General features: G+C 43.7%; 1 protein-coding gene across 3 annotated transcripts in view; it reads left to right on the top strand.

The window, feature by feature from the left end:
- Positions 1–20,788, top strand: part of STARD13 (StAR related lipid transfer domain containing 13) — a 602,523-nt gene that overhangs the window by 236,643 nt on the left and 345,092 nt on the right. For all 3 annotated transcript variants that reach the window (XM_090027662.1, XM_090027653.1, XM_090027672.1), the window contains one exon: positions 5,757–5,891. In XM_090027662.1, coding sequence (XP_089883788.1) covers positions 5,757–5,891 — 135 coding nt within the window. The remainder of the gene's footprint in view (positions 1–5,756; positions 5,892–20,788) is intronic.

Genomic DNA, 20,788 nt, shown 5'->3' on the forward strand with positions numbered 1-20,788 from the left:
TCCGTAACAATGCCCCAATAGGGGGTGATTTTGAAAACTAAATTTTCTGTAATAAGCAGGCTCACTCAATAAATTAGGTTGAATTTTAGTTTAGTTCTGAGGCAGAAAAGGTTCTTTGAGCAAATCCGATATCTTTTATTAGACCAATTCTAAATTATTTAAGCAAATATATGAAAACTGCCTGCTTCTGAGGGTAGAAGTCAGACCCTCTGATTATGTGAGGATGCTACAACTTTTCTTCTGACTTAATCGTTAGTTAAAATAGAAGTAATTTTTCTGAAGTGAAACACAAAGCCCTCTTTGGATTTCATAATGGATTGCTATAATGAGAAGCATCACAGGACAAGCATCTTGCAGCTATCTGGGAGCCTGGGAAGCATAACTAGCAGATTTTTAGTAAGCATACTTCTTTTTATGAAAGATAACAAAAGAATTAACTATACAATTTTTTTTTAATGTAATATGTAAAAAATAAAAGGATGTCAGGTATAAAAGTTATAAGTATACGGCAGAACCAAAGCAGCATGCAGCATATGCATTATAAGGAAATATGCTGCTATATTGGTGCATTATTTAAAAAACATTTTTTTTTTTAACATTTTGTCCTATTTTGACCTTATTTCTTAAAAGACAGTCTTTATATTAGTAAAGGTAGTAATTAGTTCTGTGTCCATTAAATATTTTATTATTGTCATCCACACTAACATGGACAAAGTTCTTTCCAACTGATATACTTCCTTCTAATTGCAACTTGCATGATCTTTTACTTAAGAAATGGGTATTGTGATTAATCAGTCCATACATTTCACTCTTAATTTCTTTGCATAAACTGTAATTGAGGCAAGTAGTTTCAAAAGAGTTTTTGACATAAATAAGTTCAGATAATGTGATAAGTCACAGGTATAAGATTTCAGTCATAGGTCACTTTGCCATATATATGAAAAACATGTTTGGAGCTTCCACTTGAAGATAAATCACATGAAGATGCGAAAATATTTTTAATTGATGATAGAATATTTTTTTGTGCAGCAGATACTGAATCTCAGGAGGATAGACTATAATTTAATCACTTGGTTGAACTGGTCCACTTTCTTGTGAAGGGTTTTTTTAATCTGCTAATTGAACTCTTTGAAGATTCTCTAGGGTTTTTTCTCACATTTTTTATGACTCATTCTCTACTGGATACAAATTTTACATGGAAGAGTAAAACTAAATATTTAGCTTGGAGTGACAGGAATTCATATTGTTAATGAAATGCATGTAAAATCATGGAGGGAGGAGTTAGTACATTTTTAAGTGAACAGTATTTAAGACATGACTTATTTATCAGCCATGTTCTGCAATTTTAAATAATTAAAAAAAATCATTTGCCACTCCTCTTTTTGCATTTCTACAAGTTTCAAGATGCTGCCATTTAGTTTTACATTGGGAAATAGGACACAGCGGATGATTAAATGCCTGGTCAAGAGAAAGCAGAAAGCAGTCTACCTGGCATGAAGTTATTTTCTGAAAAAGTCACCAAAATTATTCTGACGTATTAAGCATCACTACCCAAAAAAGGTTCCCCTTTCATTTGAAAGTAATAATAGAACTATCTCACTAGTTTTTAAAAACAGTAATTTAGTAGAACAGTTCATCTAAAATGTCCCTTGGAAAAATATTTCTCAGAAATTATTATATTCATACTTTATACATGAAATACTTTGCAGCATGAAAATGTCTTGCTGTGCACAGTATCTTCCACTTACATAGAAACCATTTGTCTAGTTTCCATTTTATTTACAAATTTCTACTGTGGGTAATAGAAAAAATAAAAGATTTGAGAACTGAGTTTGTCTAATTGCATCAGTCAGCAATACAGTACTGATTAAAGAAAAACAGAAATAATATTTAAATAGCACTATGATTTTTATATCAAAGAGATAATTTTCAATAAAACAGAGCTGTACCTTCAGATTATATATTTTTTCTTATTATTTCCTTTGAAATATTCTTAATTCTTCTCAAATCATCCATAGGCCATGCCCAAGTCTTATTGTTTGTCAAACTCAAACACTGGATGATCTACACAAGATGCTATTGTGTGTTCTCATTACTGCACATTTATTTACTACTTGTCTTATCAAGTACTAAATGCATATACAATAACGAGTTACTGCACAATAGTGCCTGCAAATGGACTGTAACAAGCCGCTGTCCCAGGGGAGGGAAGGGGAGGTGATTAATGCCCCCTGGTGGCTGTCCAGCTCCAGCTCAGTTTCCTCTTCTGAGGGTATCTCCTGTCTCTTGCCTGCTGTGACTAGATATTGTGTTCTGTATCTGACATAGACTGCCTCAGAGGTTCCCAAACTAGGTCCCAGCCCTTTGTTAGTGAGCTAGCTAATGTCTGGAGCACTCGGATGTGTTTGTCAGAACTTGGCCCTTCCGGCCTCAGTCTCTCTTTCTCTCAGCTGTATCCCATGGCCTAGGCTTACTGTGCTGGGATGGCTTTGGTTTCAAGCCTTATCTCCTCCTGCTGCAGGCTTCTCTGCCCTGCTCCAAGCTCACTGCCCCCCACACTGTGCCCTGCTCTGAGCCCTGGGTTTGCTGGTCCCCACGTGCCCTGCTCTGGGCTTGCTACTTTCTCACAATGCCTTGAGCCTGCCCTCAGCAGTGCTCAGGGCTGATATGTGTCCTTCCGGCACCAGTGGGACTTCCAAACCAGCCCTTTAATCGCAAACCCAAGCCACCGGTTGCAAACCCTAACCAAAAGAAAAGCCCCCTGGCTATAACCAAAACTCTCTCCTCCTGGGTAATCGAATGACACTAAATAGAAAAAATAGGATACTATTCCTTTAACCTAAAGGGGTAGCTTCCCCCCATCAAGGGGCAGGCAGGCAAGCACCCAGGGCAGCCACCTCTCAGGTTTGACCCTCCTTACGACTCTCAGTCTGGCCAGTAGCTCCCAGCAGTTATTCAGGTACTCCTTGGCTGCTTCTCAGCAAGGAGCTTGTTTGCCATGCAGCCTGCAGGGCCTGTGTTTATAGGGCTCTCTGTCTCCTCCTCCTGCTGGTCACCTGCCTCCCGGGGCTGCCTGCCCTGGCCAATATCAGGCAGCTACAGAGCTCCTTGTCACTGCTGCTGGCTCTGGTTGTAACTGCTTGTTTCAGTCTTTCCCCCTCTTTTAGACCTGTGCCTGGGCTTGTCGGACCTGCTGGCCCCCTGGGCTCTGTCCTCCCTTCTCAGTAACAGAGTAGGGGCCCCGTTTTGGTGCTGCTGTTGTGCAGTAGCCTAATAATACTAACACTTTCCATCCTGCAACATAGTACTGCACAGTATTTTTCAGCTACTGCTCAGTCAGTGTCTCATGTAGATGCGCCCACTGTCTTATAGCTTCCAAAATGTGTCAGGGGAAATACCGTCTTCTCGTATACATCACACTCCCAAATAAGATGCTTACCTGAGGTATGCACCTTATTTTTTTAACGGCAGAATGAAGAAAACAAGACCTGTCTTTGAAAATACTGGTAAGTAGCAGTAAATAAATGAGTAGCGGCTTTTGAAGCATGAGCTTCTGCCAAAGGAAAGAGAAAGCCAGCAGTTAGGGAGCCTCGTGTTCATTGCACTGCCCCCTGTGCAGCATGTGCAGCTTTATTTTTCCTTTCCACCAGCAGAGGCAGAAAATGGTATTACTATATTTCTTTGCTTATATTAACCCCAATTTTCAGCAGCTGAATTTTACGGAAAAGGTATGTGTTATATGTGAGAAAATACAGTAATGCATTACTGGCCTGCAGCAGATTAAACCACCCTTCATTGAGGAAGACAGCCAGAGAATGAGCTAAGGTTCTTAGGACAGAATCCTATTTCCCTTTACATGCCTACATGGCAGTTTTCCAGCCATGTGCCTCCCATATTTTGGTACTTACATGAAGTCCTAGTCTACCTGCAGCATGGATATGTAAGTGTCCACACAGCGATTGAGCATGCATAGGAGGCTGTACTCAGACCAGGCTGGTTTTTGGCATGTAAGGCCCAAGATGAGGAGAACTCTTCCAGGCTTCATGCCAATAGTCTAGTGATGAGGGCACTCAAACCTGGACCCCCCTGACTTTCTACAGTAATATTTTCAACACTGGGCCACAGCTTAGGCATTATGCTGTAACCTTTTTGCTTCCCCTTTTAAAGCTGAGCCACTGCACTTTGTATTTAGTAATCACTGAATAAAATGGATGGAGAGCATTGGGAAAGCTTCTGCAAGGGTGCACAGTGGAGCCTTCTCTCTTCTTAAGAGGCAGCTGTCTCAATGAGCCACAGACCTGCCAACTTTATTTCTTCCTCTGGCCTCACATATCCTCCTATTGGCTGCCTAGGGGGCCAGCTTCAACAAGAGGCTGTACAGGACACTGACTGTCTTGTCAGTCTGTCTTGTCTGACAGAGCACTCTGCTGAAAGGTCAGAAAGATGCAGGGTCACATCTTCCCTGTGTAACAGTGGACATGTCTACATGAAACACCTAATGTGAAGAAAACTAATTCTGCACATTAGCACAGCATGCAAAGCCTGTGCTAATATGCAGTAGATTTAGTCTAATGATGTCTTTGACATCATAAAAAAAATTAATCTGGACTAATACACAGTAGCGCCAATTATAGCGCATTAAGTTAGTACCTGTCTTTACAGGTACTACACTTAATGTGCCGTAATTACAGCACATTAATGAACCTGTAGATGCACCAAGTGAATCTTGAATGTGGGTCTTTTGGTATCTGGGGAAATGCCCTAATCACTCTTGTATTGAGGTTAAAATAACGGAGTTTTTTGCTTTCTACTGACATCTACTACCTGCTAGTCACAGGCTAGTCAGGTAGAACATTATGGTTTATGCTTGCCCACGGTATGTGTGTATAGACTCACAAATTTGTCTGGCTAATGTGCAGTGCACCATGCTACCCTTAGAAACAATACTGCAATGGTGGGTAAGTGCACAAATGGCAGGTACATGATGAGGTAAGTGCCATTTGGGCATGTAAAGTGTAATAGAATTCTGTGCCAGCTTTCCTTTTGGGGTAGCATAGCTACATGCTGATCCTTATCAGCAGACGAGTAAATTTTCCATGTAGCCATTAATAAATGCAAGCTCAAGGATGCATAGTTAAAACTATAAATGAACAAGAAATGCAATTCCAAGAAGCCATGTGAGTCCATACTGTGTTTTTTAAGGTAGACATTTTTCAACATAACCAGAAATATATTGAGCTGCACATGCAACCAGGAAAAAGAAGAAAAAAAGTACTGTGTATTTAGAATGTGACTGAATTTACATTAATCATTCAGAGGCCACGCTCAAGTCCTATTGCTTGTCAAACTCTACAACACTGGGCACATCTCCATGAGCAGTCATTACAGGATGCAAGGAAGTGGATTTGGCTGCATTCTCAGCTTTTAATTTGAAGTGTCATGGATGTTGTTCTAATAAAATCATTTACTATTCTCAGATAATGGGGTTTTTCTTGTTTGGCATTTATGTTGTTTTATGGTATTCCTACTCATGCCATAGTTGTCTACATGCCTCTATGGACAAGGCTTGAATTTCTAATATGGAAATAGAAACAGATAAAAAAAATTAAATACAAAAAAATTGCAGCCCTAATTTATATTTCACATTGTAGAACTCTTAAAAAGGACACAAACCCAATTGTTGCGTTATTTTTGTGGTTCCCATTCTTAAAAGTTTTATTGCTTTTCTTTATTAAGTATGAATTTATTCTTTACAGTGTGCTATTAAAGTGGAGACAGACCCTCACAGAGATCATCAGAGAAAGGGAATCTGTACAAGTAAGAAGGCAGGCTACCAAGAGCTAGATGGTTTGCCATGTCCAGTGTCATCTGGAGCACGACCAAAAAATGATGTAAGTAATCATTGTATATTTAAAATTTTCTTGTTATAAAATGTAACTATCACATGATTTAATATGTATCAACCACATTTTATTATATTTATTTTAAAATAGTCTGTGAGTACAATATATCACAACTGAGGATCTTTTTTCATAGGGTGGGGGGGTATACAGGTGTGTATGCAAAGTAAATAAACCTTGAATCAGTAGCTTTAAATCCTATATCATCTAAAGGATATATATAGGTTTGGCTTCATTGAGATCTGTAAGAGGCTTTTTTCATTCTTACACATGTGTTTAGATCTTACTGTATTTCCTTGCCTATTACATGCACCTGTTCCTCCCAGAAAAACAGCCCTCAAAATCAGGGTACATGTCTTAAGAGGATTTTCTTCACTAGAATAAAAGCATGGAGGAGTTTAAGCATGAAAACACTGCTGCCAAAAAATAAGCAGCTAAAAACTGTTGGCAATTTGAGAATGGCTGTGAAATGGTTGATACTGGATGCCATCCCTCCTACTTTTTGTCCAGGAAAGAAGCTGGCAGCCATCTTTCAGCAGTGCCTCTCTCTGACAAAATCAGCTTTAGATCATGACTTTGGAAAAAATCCATAAACAAGGTGCATGTCTTATTTGGAGGTGTGGGGGTGTGTGAAAATACGGAATTTTCACCAGTATAACTAAATGGCTGCATCCAGATGAGAGAGGGTGTGCAGTTTGTGGCACCACCGACTCTTTGTGGTGTCACAAACTGCGTACATGGAATGTTAAAACATGTGCCTGGCTGCAGATTGGCAGTGCCGGGTATAAAATTTCCTACCAGGATTTTCCAGTAGCAAAGAACAGCACTGGGGGGAAAAAGAGCCTTGGTCCTCCGGTGAGACACTCTGACTGCTGGCCAGAGCATCTCTATGTTCCATTTCTGCCCCGGTTCCCCATCATGCCAGGAGCCAAAAGGAGCTAGGCAAGGGCAGTTTGCCCACAGTGAGACAGTTTGTCCTGCAACAAAGCACACATGCAGGGCCGTGTACTGCGGCACAAAGTGGTGGCACAGATTTGTGCCAGTACTATTTGTGCTGTTGCAAGCACACACCCCTGCTCATCTGATCTTTCTAAGCATATGTAGAAAGGATTGGCAACAGTCACCTTCATTCTGTGATGATCCTATTCTGTCCAGGAAAGCACGTAACTGCAAGTATGTTCCTGAAAGTGTTGTCAAGGGAAAAAATTTGAGTGGTTGTTTGATCAGGGAGGGTACTCCCACCTTTTAAATCCAAGAGCTTGGTGATTAAAGCATTTGCCCAGGGAAAGGGCCACCAATATTTCAGGTCCCCTTCAATCTACAAGAGTTTGAATGCATGTCTCCCTCTTCCCAGCTAAGTGCCTTAACCAATAAGGTATTCAGGGCAGCCACTATGTAGAGTTAAGAACACCTTTCACCCCTCATTTTGGTGGGGGTCCAGAGTGCAGCCAAGAAGGGAAAATATGTGGGGTTAGAAGCATAGTGTACCAGACAGAGCCTGCCTCTGTGGCTTAGTGAGATCGGCACTGCCCTAGAGAGGAAATATACTTAGGTTGTCTTTTGCTTGCAGTGATGTTCCCCTCTGGCTCTCTCTGGCTTGCTGTGGTAGGAGATAAAAAATTTCAGGGGGTAAACACACAAATACTTTAATATGTTCTTGTTATAATCCACTGCAGAACTCACTAAAGAAAGTGATATATTTGACTACACTTAACTTCACTTTTAGCTTAGTCAAATGTTCAGACAAGTACTAACATCTTTGCTTATGGTTCCTCCCCACCAGTAAAATCAAGATCACTTTGAAGAAATGTTCTAATAAATATGTTATTTGGCTAAAAGCATGTGTTGGTGGGAGGGAGCAGAAAAGGAATATCAGTGAATTTATCATTTCTTCTTCTCTGATCTCTATAATCCTTCCAAGCTCTGAACTTCAAGCAAAGTTAGTATTATAATATGAAACTCATAAATCTTCACTGATATGGGTATCACTGATATACATTATATATAGCTTTCTAAATTATAACATGGTAACAAAAATGTAAGGTAGAGTATACTTATACTTGGATACAGTAAAATCCTGAAGTTTAGAAACTAAGAAGACTTATTAGATGACACTGTCCACCTTTCAGAGGGTAAAGTAACATTGGTTCCTACAGCACATTTTCCAGCACTTGATCAGAATGAAAGTTCTGAAACAGCTAGCTATGTATGGGCTTATCACTTGATTTCTTTGACTTTAGATCATTTGATTGTTTTTCAAGCAAATAGGACTAGTTTGTCTAGTTTCAGATATTATTACATCTCCATGTAATATTTTTAATAACTGATTTTTCCCTGCCAGTTTTATTCGTATGTGTAACTACACTAATTTCAAAGGAATTGTACAGACTTAAACCTGGAGCAGTGCAGTGATGAATCAGACATAACATGTTAGTGCTGCAGTATTGTTTCATCTCCCCAGGTTTGAGTTCAATTCTTGGTCTGAGTCAAAAAAATTATCTGTCTCAGCCTTGCTCCCATGTATTTACATATACATGCAGGAATAAGCCTGGCACAATTTTTCCAGATCAGCAAACTCAGTTCGGAAAACCAATATTGGAAATAATACTGTTCCAATTCAGGAATTAAATTTGGCATAGCTCTGTGGAGACATACTTGTTCAATATCTGATGCAAGCCAGTGTTATTTGCTTATTTTCACAGATACGAAAGGTATATTTGTTCAGACATTGGCAACCTTTTAATAATGAGAAATTGCTGTTTATAACTCAGCTGCCTCCACAAGCCTCTAATCCCCCCTTGCTGTGTGATCTTCCTTCCTATTCCACAGTCAGTACAGCACCAAAAGAGGTGTAACCCTAGTTCCCTGCCCATTGTGAGAGACACCGTTGCTTCTGGGAGAGATGATGGCACAGCCAGCATTCCTGGGGTTAACACAGCAGTTGCCAAATAGCATGAGGCTGATGAGGAAACTAGGCCTACTCGGATGTGACCCCCACAAGTCCCCAGCTGTCCCACTAGCTGTGGGAGGCTCTGCCTTGAGCTGGATCAGACCTTCATGAGTCATATCCAATGTCTTCATGGGCCAGATATGGCCCCTGGGCCATAGTTCGCCAACCTGTAGTTTAAGACATAAAACTAGAAGAAAATGACTGACAAACTCAGAGCACAGTTACTATTTTGCTATTTTGTTACTATTTGAAGAAGGGACACAAATGTCTTGCAACATTTTAGACAGAATACCTTTGAAACCATTTTAATGTTTATACAGCGTGTTCAACAGAAGAGAGCATGAGGGTTATTTTTACAGACCTTTTATAGAAATGTGAATAACTGATAGCTATACTTTGCCATGAAGATGAATATGCCATGAAGACAGGCAGATTTTAGTAAAATCCCCTCTACAGGAGGAAGTCACTGCATGTTTGTGAGATATTCAGTATGTTGCTTGCTCTGGCAGTTAATACGATACCTTGCATTCACTCCATAAATCAGTAAGAAAATAAAATGTATACTGATATATACTAATGTATACTCATGCAACATTTTCCTTATCATACATAAAGAAGAGTACTTTGTACTAAAAATCTTGTCTAAAATCTTTCCTAACCATGCAATTGGTCCAGTAAAAAACATCACCCCTTAAAGATATCCTTGCCTCTTGCATATTTCCTGCATTTATCATGGCTACAACATCCCTCCAACACTGCATTTGCTCATACCAATTTGCTTCCTGCAGCTGCAAATTCTGAGGAAGTGGGAGTACTAGCCAGTAAAATGGTTAATACTAGCACTTAGAAGAGTTATAGCTATCATTTTGAAATGGCATTGACTTAATGCTTGGTTAGCTTGAACCACTTGCCTCAGAAAAAGGAAAACAAAAATTGTGTCTAGTAAAATTGTGTCTGCAGGACATTTTTATCTCTTTAAGCAATTATCCTTACTGATTTTTCTTTTGACAGATGCTAGTTACGTGCTGTAAAAAACAAAACTGTTTACTCAGTGAGTATAGAGATAGCTGATCTCATCTACCATTATGCAGTGATGTGTAACTAATTATATTATAACCCATTAGTACATGTTACAGGTCATTATGTGTAACATAATGAGTACATGTTACAGGTCATTATGTGGTGGCCCATTTTACAGCCAACACAGTATTTTCTCATACGTAAACCCTTGAGGGGATCCAGAGGAGGTCGGGGGCAGTGGGGCAGGCCCTATGAAGATAGACTAAAGGGCCTGAATCTATTCAGCCTCCACAAGACAAGACTGAGAGGGGATCTGGTGGCTGTCTATAAACTCACCGGGGGGACCAGCAGAAAATAGGTGAGGCTCTGTTCCCTCGGGCACCACCTGGGATAACAAGGAATAACAGCCATGAATTGATTGAGAGCAGGTTCAGGCTTGATATCAGGAGGCATTACTTTACAGTTAGGGCTGCCAGGCTGTGGAATGGGCTCCGAAAGGAGGTGGTGCTCTCCCCTCCCTTGGGGATCTTCAAGAGGAGGTTGGATAGATATCTGGCTGGGGTTTTATGATCCCAGCACTTGTTCCTGCCCATGGCAGGGGGTCAGACTTCATTATCTGTTCAGGTCCCTTTGGACCCTAGAAACTATGAAACTGTATGATATATAAAGCTTCTGAGTATTTTGAGGTGATTGCAAACATTGAGTTGACCTTTACCATTTGGTGTTTTACCTTAATCATGGAAAAATGTGGATTTTGGGGAAGGGTTTATATCCAAAAATGGGGGATTTTTTTTATAAGAGAAAACCAGGATCCTTGGTCATGACTGAATAGTGCCCTGGTACAACTTGGAATAGTTCAAGGCTTGCTCTACATTATGTCCTTCAGTGACAGGGTGCTTAGTATGCTCCTGTCATTTTAAGAAGAGAGAGGGCTCTAGAAACAGCTCAGAAAGCAATCAGGGGAGACGCCGAACTGGAAGGGGGTTGAGCTTGAGGTATATATAAGCCCAGGGCTAAGGTAGGTAGGGAGTCTCACCCAGGTAGCTGACAGAAGATGCTCCTGAGCAGGCTGCTGGGAGGGTGACTATGACTCACATTAGGTATGTCTGTGGGTATGCAGCCTTAGTGTTGCGAAGCATCTAGTGGTTTGTGGAAAGGACTAAGGGGAAGTAAGGAGGTCCTAGCAAGCCCAGGGAGAGAGGACCCAAAAGGAGGGTAGAGGGCCTGGGGAGCAGGTAGGGCCAGGGTTTTTGTAGCTCTCACTGGCCTAGGAGTAGAGACAAGGCTCAGGCAGATTGAAGGCCAAAAAGAGCCACAGCTGGAGACTGGGCAGGAGAGCCCATGGGTCCTAACTGACCTAGGAGCAGGGCCAAGGTCTAAGGAGAAGGACCAAAGGCCAGGAGGGCCACAGCTGGAGACCAAGGAGGCCAGGATGCCTATAGCTCAGAACAAAACCAGGACCCTGTAGGGGTGGTTGTGATTTATTAGTATGTGTGACATCTTCAAGGCATAGATGTGGGTACTGTGGGGATAGAGCCCATGTAATTAGCTCTTAAGGTAATGCACATGAACACCTGGATGGGGCCTGGAGCCAGAAGATGGGCTTAGTAGGCCCAGGGATGGGGCTGGGAGCCCAGTATACATAGAGATGATGATGAGGCTGGGTGTTAGGCCAAGAAACATCTGCAAGGCATGGAACACATCAAGGGGAGGTTAGAGGGTGTACAGCGGCCCTTGTCAAAGGGCAGCCTCCTGCCTAATTAACATCTTACAATCGGGAACATCAACACATGGCAGGTGAGATGGATGGGTGGCTAGCCCGTAAACAAGTGGGTGGGCCTATGTTGAAATCAACCCCAGGACGCCCGCTTGTTACTCTATTAAACAGCAATGAAAAGTTCCTCTTCCAGTGGAGATGGAGGTGGGAGAAAGAAAAGACTGTTGTTCTTATTTATAAGGTGGGAAGCTGAAGCAGAGAGAATGTAAGTTATTTGCTCAGGGAGTCGATGACAAGGATTGTACCAAGGCTTTCCAGGTTTCAACCTAGTTCTTAGGCTGCCTGTCTCCCATACAAATTTCTAACCTGCTTATGCATATTTAGAGCAGAGCATATGCAGATACATTTATGTAGATTGTCCTGGGAAATAACATAACGAGGTATACTCACTGGCAGTCCAGAGCGCACCGAGGGGTGGAAGGAAGAGCCTGTGCGGTTCGTCAGCTGACTGTTTATCCAGCTGCAGCCAGCCAGTGAAGTCAGTGTCAAACACCAGCCGGCAAGAATAAAAATGGTGGCACATGCTGCAGAGGCAGAGGAGGGTCAGGAAGGAGAACTGCTGCTGATGCCAGAGTGACCCAGGGAGACGGAGCGGACTGCAGGTGGGAGTGCGGGGATGATGAAGCACCAAGGAAGTCCTGCCAGGGAGAAGAGGACCCCGGAAGATCCCCAGGGGGGTTACTGTCAAGGCGGGTATCGCCGTCACATCTGGATGGGTCATTGAACAGGCTAGAGAACAGATGCTGAGGCGACAGGGAGGGAGAAGATAACCCGTTCTCTTAGAGACCCAGGAAAGGCAGAAGGGAAAATCAAAGGGGCAGGTTGTCCAGTGATTTTCTTGAGGCATTTTTTTTGGTTGTTTTCCCAGATTACAGGTATACAGGAGGGGAATGGGTCCCCAAGTAGCGAGGCTGAGAAGGAGGCTCAGAGGTTTTGGTCCTGTCCCTAGGTATTCCCTCGAGGGAAGGGTGGCAGCTAGGCAAGCCTTAAGGGCGTGAGCACGAGGCTCAAGTCATGGGTGCCCCTCCACAGAAGAAGGAGGTAGTTAGATGGACACCACTCCACAGGAGACATGAGGCTGGGGTGTAGGGGTGGCAGAGCCCCGTGAGTAACAGCTGGGCGAACCACAGGCCAACGAGCGCACACGAAGAACAACCCTGCACACTGAGGTCCAAGAAGTCATGGCAGCTGAGCACAGGGTTGAAGACTCAGCGGAAGACAGCGGCTCAGGTGAGACGCGATCCCGTGAGGCATTTGACATCTACCACTCGAGCGAAAGCCGCCCGGGAGCGACTGTTCAAGACCCGGTGGCTACATAGATCATACCCAAAGTGTCTTTTTGAGTTGTATAGGAAGTCTGTGGCACAGCTGAGAATAGGACCTAACCCTCAATTCTGTCTCATGTTTTAATCACAAAACCATCCCTTCATCCACTCATCCTGAATGGTTAGGGCATTCACCCAAGAAGCAGGTTCCTAGGACCTACTGTTTGCGATTTGGTTTGTCACTGAATATTCATCACAAGATGTAATGGCTTAGCTTCAAGAGGAGGGCTGGAGCTGGGACCACCTACCTGTGGTCTAATGACTGGACCACTATGTTGGAAAGTCAAGATGATGTAGGTTCAAGCCTCCTTCTTGGTGAGGAAGATCCAGAATCTGGGTCATCTGTTTCCTGGGCAAGGGCTTTGGCTATCAGATTATTGGCCTAAACCTAGGAGGGCCTTTCTCTTCTGCCTTTATCAGCTTACAATTTCAGGATTTGCATGCAAGTATACACTGACAGAGCATGAAAACAGTACAGCCTACAGTACAAGCTAAGTTGTGCTGTTATATATCTGTGCTGCACGTGCAAGAGATTTCAAACTCTACTAAGCGCCCAAAAATGGTAGTTATGTGGCTGGGTATGTTCCATTTGGGCACATAAAAGGAAATAGGGTTATGCCCCAAGTACTTAAAGCAGAGCTGTACAGCTAGCAGCCTTTAGGCCTGCAAGAGGTTAAACTGCAGTCCTGGAGTTTCTGCCCACCTGCTGCTCTCCTCATTGCTTTACCTGGAACAGCAGTTGGAGTCTCTGGACTCCCCCTCCCTCCTCTGGCTATCAATCCCTGAGGGTGGCAGGCAGCGAGGCATGGCTGAGGGAGTTGAGAGTGACTCTAGCACTTTTCAGTGCAGGGGTGGGGGTCAGCCAAGAAGGCTTTTTGGCTCTTCTTTAGCTCTCTTGCCTCCCTTTACATGTACTGGGATGGTGTCCCTCTGTACCTGTAAGATCCCTTAAGGAACTCCCACCCTCCTTGGACTCCCATCTCACAGATGTGATTACCCCTCAGTCCCACCCTAACCAATCTCCTGAGCTTGTTAAAGCTGGCCTTCCAGAGGTCTAGAAGGCTGAACCCCATATGGTGACACTAGCTCCAAAGCTGTGAGTTGACCTCCTTGATGCAGTTGCTGTGATGCTGGCCACGGCCGCTGACTGGGAGGACAGATGAGAAGACTACTTGTGCCCCTGAGCCTCTAAGCCTATCTCCCAGAGCCACGTAGTCAGTCATGACCCATCCTAGACTACTCTGGGCCACATCGTTCGTTCCAACATGGATGAGGACCATGGGGTAGTAGTCAGTGGGCCTAATTAGGTCTGGAAGCCTCGCTGTAACATCCCAAATCCTAGCTCAGGGCAGTCAACATACCTCCTGTACTGCAGGATCTGGGTGGCAGATAGCTCCCTCCATTCTCCTCAGGAGAGAGTTGCCCACCACAATGACTCAATGCCTTCTCCTTTGGCTGCCCAGTTGTCTCTCAGCCTGTCTGGTGGTATCTGTGGATGTGGCCTCCGTTGCTGTACTCTCTCCCAGTGATGCTAGAGCATCATACCTGTTTCCTAGCTACACTGGGGGAGTTGTTTCAGTAGTGCAATGTCTAGTTCTGCGATGTCTGGATCTGGAGGTGACCATCTTCCATCTTTCTGCATTGACCGCCTCCTGTGACGCCTTCCCTCCAGGTGTGTGGTCCTGCAGAGAATAGAAGTACCCGTCAATCTCTTCCTCAGCCACCCTGATCCCCCACAGCCTGCTGACCTCCGCCTAGAGTTCCCTTACCTGCCCCTTCAGGGCCTCAAGTTGGGCACATATGGGACAGGTGAGGGGACTGCTGGTTCACCCAGGCCCCAGAGCCCCTGCCAGGCAGCTGCCACAGACAGGTGCCTGGGGTTTTGCCAACCCCTCCAAAGGCCCCATTTGGGTGCTAGCCCCACAGGAGCTCCGAGCTGGAGGCAACACAAAGGCTGGGTCCCCGGCTGCGCTCCATGTCTCCACCACCATCGCTGCCCCCCTCCTCATTCACTTACCTAAAGTCTTGGTCAGGAGTTCTCTGTGGCAGGGGATCCTGACATGTGGAGTCTCAGGCCCCCCTGCTGCTCTCCCCCGTGTGCGAACTCTCTCACAAACTCTGGCACGCTCCTGAAAAGCGCGCCTCTTTGCCCGGCCTGGTCACCCAGCTCAGGAGTGTGGCTCCAGGCCAACGCTGCTAAATAGGGATGGGAGGGGGGAAAAAAACCCTCCCGATTCCCTACAGCTGGCCCGGCTCCTCCTCGCCCTTCCCCCCGCTTGTCCTGATCTAAAGCTTATGTGCACTGAACATCTGTTACAGGTTTAAACCAGTTTCTGATCACTTAATGTAATCACTAAACTCTGATCAGGTTTATGTGTAGTGTTTGTCCCTAGCCCAGATATGCAGCCTCTACTGGTGCAGTCTGCAGGGCCTTTGGCCTGCAGCTGCATAGAAGTTGGACAGCCCTGATCTAAAGTTTCGCTAGAAAATGACAGTGCAGTTAATATAGAAATAATCATAGGATCATAGAAAATTAGGCTTGGAAGGGACCTCAGGAAGTCATTTAGTCCAACCCTGTCATGGGTGTCTGGTGCCCCCCCCAACACCAGTCAGCAACCGGGGGGGCTCCCTTGGCATCCAGTCCCACTGGCTGGGGGGGGTCCCCTGGTGTCCACCAATCCCGCTCGCCGTGGAGGGATCCCCTGGCGACCGATCCCCCTGGCTGGGGGCTGGTTCCCCGGCGGCCAATCCTGCTGGCCGCAAGGGTGCTGATGTTGCTCACCGTAAAAGCGGCTGCACTACTTCTGGAGCTCCCACAGCCACTTCCGGAAGCAATGCAGCACCTTTTGCTGGCAGCCCTGCTCCCTGGCCACCGCTTGCGGGGCGGGGGGGCACTGGTGCTCCCACCTGTCCACCAGCTACACAGGGAGCACGGCCTAACAGGGGGTACACCGGTGCTCTCAGAGGTTGCACATGCACCCCCATCCACCCTGAACCCCATGCTCCAATCAGAACCATCTCCAACTGTATCAACTCAGGCAAGGCTTTGTCTATATGGGTCTTAATAAGCTTCTCTGGGTGGCCTGTTCTAGAGCTATACTACCATCTGAGTGAGAGAGGTTTTTTAAGAAAATATCTAACCTCAGGTTTCCTTGCTGCAACTTGAGACTATTGTTCCTTGTTCCGTTATCAGCCGCCACTGAGAGCAGTCCAGCTCCATCCTCTTTGGAACCACCCTGAAGGTAATTAAAGGCTGCTGTTAAATCGCCCCTCAGTCTTCGCCACACTAAAAATCCCCAGTTCCCTCAGGTTTTCACAGAACAATATTCTCCAGCCCTCTAAACATTTTTGTTGCCCTTCATTGGACTCTCTCCAACTTGGTCATGTCCTTTCTGTAATGGGAGGTCCAAAACTAGACATGATACTCTAATGTGGTTTCACCAGTGCCAAATAGAAGGGAAGAATCACTTTCTTTGATCTGCTGTCAATGCTCTTACTAATGCAGTCCAGTATGCTATTAGCCTTCTTTCACACTTCTCTTTTTCTTCATTACTTACCCAACATTTCATAAACTATTTTTTCAGCGTAAAGAGAGAAATTGAATTTTAGGTCTACAGTTTTCTGTCTTTACTGAGCCTCAGTAAGGACAAAAATTGGATATTAATTTTACAGTAATTAAATGTTCTTAGGTAGAGATGGACCAGCCTGGTTTACATCTCTTATTTAAAAGAATCAAAAATAAAACAGAAATGTGTCCTCATTCCACCTCTACAGGAGTGGTTTGTTTATTATGCTTCAAAAATACAAACTTTTGAGAAAAATCTGAAGCCGAAATCTGTGTTTGGAGAGGGGATCAAATGACGATGTGTTGGCTAGGTTATATGTCAGTGATATCTGTATTATTTAAGGTGCTATGGTTTTTATTTCTAAATACTAGACTGGATATACCTCACGTGGAGCTGGGAACAGCTGTAAAATAAAGGTGACTCATTCATGTGCAGAGTGTAGGATAGTTAACAGTTCCAACAGTGATTCTGCTGTAACAGAGAAACCTTAAAATGAGCTGTAGCTCCATGGGGTCCTGGCCAAAAGGGACCACGCTGGAAATGCTCTAAATCTATCCCAGTTCCTTGCTCAGCTAGTCCAGCTTCACGAGTTCTTCTGACCCATTGGTGGAACAGGATTTGAGGACAGGTTTAGGCTAATAAAGAACCATATCCAGTTAAACCTTACTGCAGCTATAGGTTTTACAGTTACTCCCAGTATGTACTGGGAGGGAATTCCCAATAATCATTAACAATTTTATTTGTAATTACTGGTATGCTAATTTCCAGTATGCTCATTCGGATTTTATGCCAAAGTCAGGACAAGACCTGTATATCTCAGGGTACTAGAACTCCTTATATCAGGCAATTTTTGTTGTTGGATTTTTCATGAAATTGATTTTCCACAAGACTGTAATGTCATGTACTGTTAATAACAGAAACACTGAAATTACTGAGTTACGTTTCTGCCTTACGTTTTTGGTCAGTCTTGGAAAGGTATTATTTAGAAGGCCAACTAAAATTTCCAGACTATATCAGCTGACTTAGAGTGCAAGTTGTCAGCTTACATTCTTTATAAATCCAGAGCAAAAGGAAGTCTGGAACTGTACTGATAAATAATAGAATACATATGCAAACAAGACGGATAACCTCATTTCGCTATAGCTGACTATATACTCAATCGGTGAGGAAAGGAAACAATTTATCTCCCTTTTCTTCTACTCTTATACTGTACGCAAGCAGTTGAGCACATGCATCTTTAGATTCAACACACTGGGCTTTAACTGGGTGACAAATACAATTCTGTTGTTTTGTAGCTGTCAGAAATAATAAATAGATTGTGGGCTTTCACTGCAAGGTATTGCACGCACATCTTGTATTGCTGAGAAGTGAAGGTCTAAACACTGTCCTCATTAGTGGGTTCCAAAGATGACTGCTGACTGCTCAGTTTCCTTTTGGGCAAAATAACTAGAGGTGGTGATTCATCTGGCTACCTAGGAATTTTTCACTTCCTATTGTTCTGTCTCTGTAATGTATTTGTTATCCCAAAGTGAGAAAATGAGCAATGAGAATTGTCTATCTGTACATGCAGTATAATCAAAGTTCCCAAATACTGAAACCATTAATCATTTCTACAACAGGAGGCACTATTTGGGGCCCAATCCTATCATCTTCATTCATGTTCCTTGATTGCATGAACCTTCATTCAAGCTATGGGCATGAGTAAGGGCTAGGCCCTTTGACTTTTACAATAGCCATTATTTGGGGAAAGAGAACAGAGGAGAGATCTAAATGAATACAGAGAATGGTTTATAGTAGAACCTGAATTCTTCACAGACTTAGGTTTTTAACTCCCCTGTGAATAGAGTTTGTGAATTGATCAGAGCAGTACAGTTGCATAAGACTGCTGAGATTCTTTAGCTGTTTGCTGTAGCTTTTATTTCAGAAGGCCCCATTGCTCTGATCAGCTGTGTAGGAACTTAGACAACCTCCAGCTGGGTGGAGAAGTGGTACCTTTGAAATAACTGCAGCAAACAACCAAGTGGTACATCCTTAATTTGGCAATCTGCTGCTCGCTAAGTGAGTTGTGAATCATCTGGATACAAATGACCCAGGTTCTATCTTTTAAAAACAATTGTTTGGGCCACTGTGATGGTCCTTGCAGGACTGTGTGAGTGGCTGGGATGCACAAGAAGCCTTTTCTATCTTGTGCACATGGGCAAGACCCTTTCATATCAGCAATGTCTATGTGGTCCAGGAGATACAGGGATCACTCACTCCTGCTCTCTACTCCTAGAAACACAAACAGACACTCCCCTCCACACCAGGCAAGAGAAACAGGCCAGCATACTGTCTGGTGGGAGCATATGTTCAATCTTAATGGACAGAGCGAACTGTACAACCTGTGCACATGGAATAGCACCTTAAAAGAGATTGCTTCTACCTGAAGCACAGTGAGTGTATCTACACTGGTTACTGCACAGTTATTTAATACTTAGTTAAGCAAATACTAAATGACTACACAGTAAAAATGTCACAATCCTCTGCTCATGTATATGCCAGTGTCACTTGGTTCCTCTGAGTATGGTACACTTCTGCAGAAGTGCCACAATCAACTCTGGTACACATGTAATATCTAGCCATATTAAGTGACATCTTACAAGATTTTTGTGATAGTCTTACTAGTATTCGGATTTGCATAATTGCTCCTCAGTATTACAAAGCTGTATGTTTTACAGCAGCTGTATTTAAGCTCCATGGCTTGAAGTCTCAGAGGTTCATTACTATCATTTCTTGGTGATACACAGCAAAGAGGTCTCACAAACTCTAGAGAGGAAAGAGCTCTCTGCCACCATTTCTTGGTGATCAGCAGGAATCCTGGTTTTCTCTGATTAAAAAAAAATTGGATATAACCCCCCCCAAAAAATCCATATTTTCCGTTAGTAGAATGAAACATCAATAATATATATACAGTAAAAGCTGAGTTATCTGGCACCTTACAAGCCGGCAAATTCTGTTAACCGGCATGCCGGCTTGTAAGGGCGTGCAAGGGAAAAATGAAACCGGAAGTGCCCACTGTGGCTGTTGAGCCCCCATGGCCCAGGGCATAGCAGCCTGCACAGGTCCCCACTCCCTGTCCCTTGGGGCCCGTGGGAGGTGCAGCAGGAGTGGTGACAACACAGCAGAAGGGGAGGCAACACCCCAGACGTGGTGGGACAGTGGTGGCCTGAACAAGGAAAGACTCCTGTTCAGGCTGCTCAGTTAACTGGCATATTTTGTTATCTAGCACCCTCCATTCCCTGTGGCTGCCAGATAACAAAGCTTTTACCGTGTGTGTGTGTGTGTGTGTGTGTGTGTGAGAGAGAGAAATGTTGGGTAAGTAATGAAGAAAAAACAAGTGTGAAATAATTTATTTAAGGATCATTGTGGAATTCATTAGAATTACTTGATGAGTATCTTTCAATGAATTCTAGTAGGGAATGAAGCAAGCACATCAACATTGACTTTTTATATGAATCCAAGTAACCCTAATGCTTGGAACTGATGATAAATATTCAAGATTCATGTAACCAAGTGATATCTTTAGCCCAGGGGCAATTTAAAAGTTACCACTTTAGGAAGCAAAATCACCACTTCCAGCTCTCTATGTAACATACCAGTCGCTAAATTATAGCATTAGAAGGTGCTAAATCTAAAATCCTTGGGGTCACATTCAGAAGGTTAATTCAGTATTAGTGATGTTTCATTTTAATCATGGAGTTTTAAATATGGGGGTTTTGGGGTGGGGAGTTATATCTGAAAATTTGGGTTTGTTTTTTTTTAAATCAGAGAAAATCAGGATCCCTGGTGATCACGTGAAAGTACAGCTTCAGAAAGTTTATTTGCATTACACTTTGACATAGAAGTTCTTAAGGAGACACCATGTGGAGTCATCCAAACCTAACACACATTCCTGGCTGTACAGTCATGCAGCGTCGTGGACATATCCTTCTTTCAGTCAACCACCCTGTGGGAGAAGCAGCTAGGGGCTATATTTTTTAAGACCCCAAAACAAGTAATAATTCTCTCCCTTCCTATTTTTCCCTGCTCAGCAGCACATCTTCTCCTCCCCCATTCCCTTCCCTGCCCTCTACCCCATCCACTGCCTCCACTATCTCCAGTGGAGGCAGGGGGAGGTGCAGAGCTGCTTCACCCCACTCCAGCCAGACTCCATGCAGAACTGGACTCAGTCAAGGACAGTAGCAGCAGTGGACAGGTATTTCCTCCCTGCC

The sequence above is a fragment of the Crocodylus siamensis genome, chromosome 1 (genome assembly GCF_052110815.1).
Source record: "Crocodylus siamensis isolate JL-2025a chromosome 1, ASM5211081v1, whole genome shotgun sequence".
Lineage (NCBI taxonomy): Eukaryota > Metazoa > Chordata > Crocodylia > Crocodylidae > Crocodylus > Crocodylus siamensis.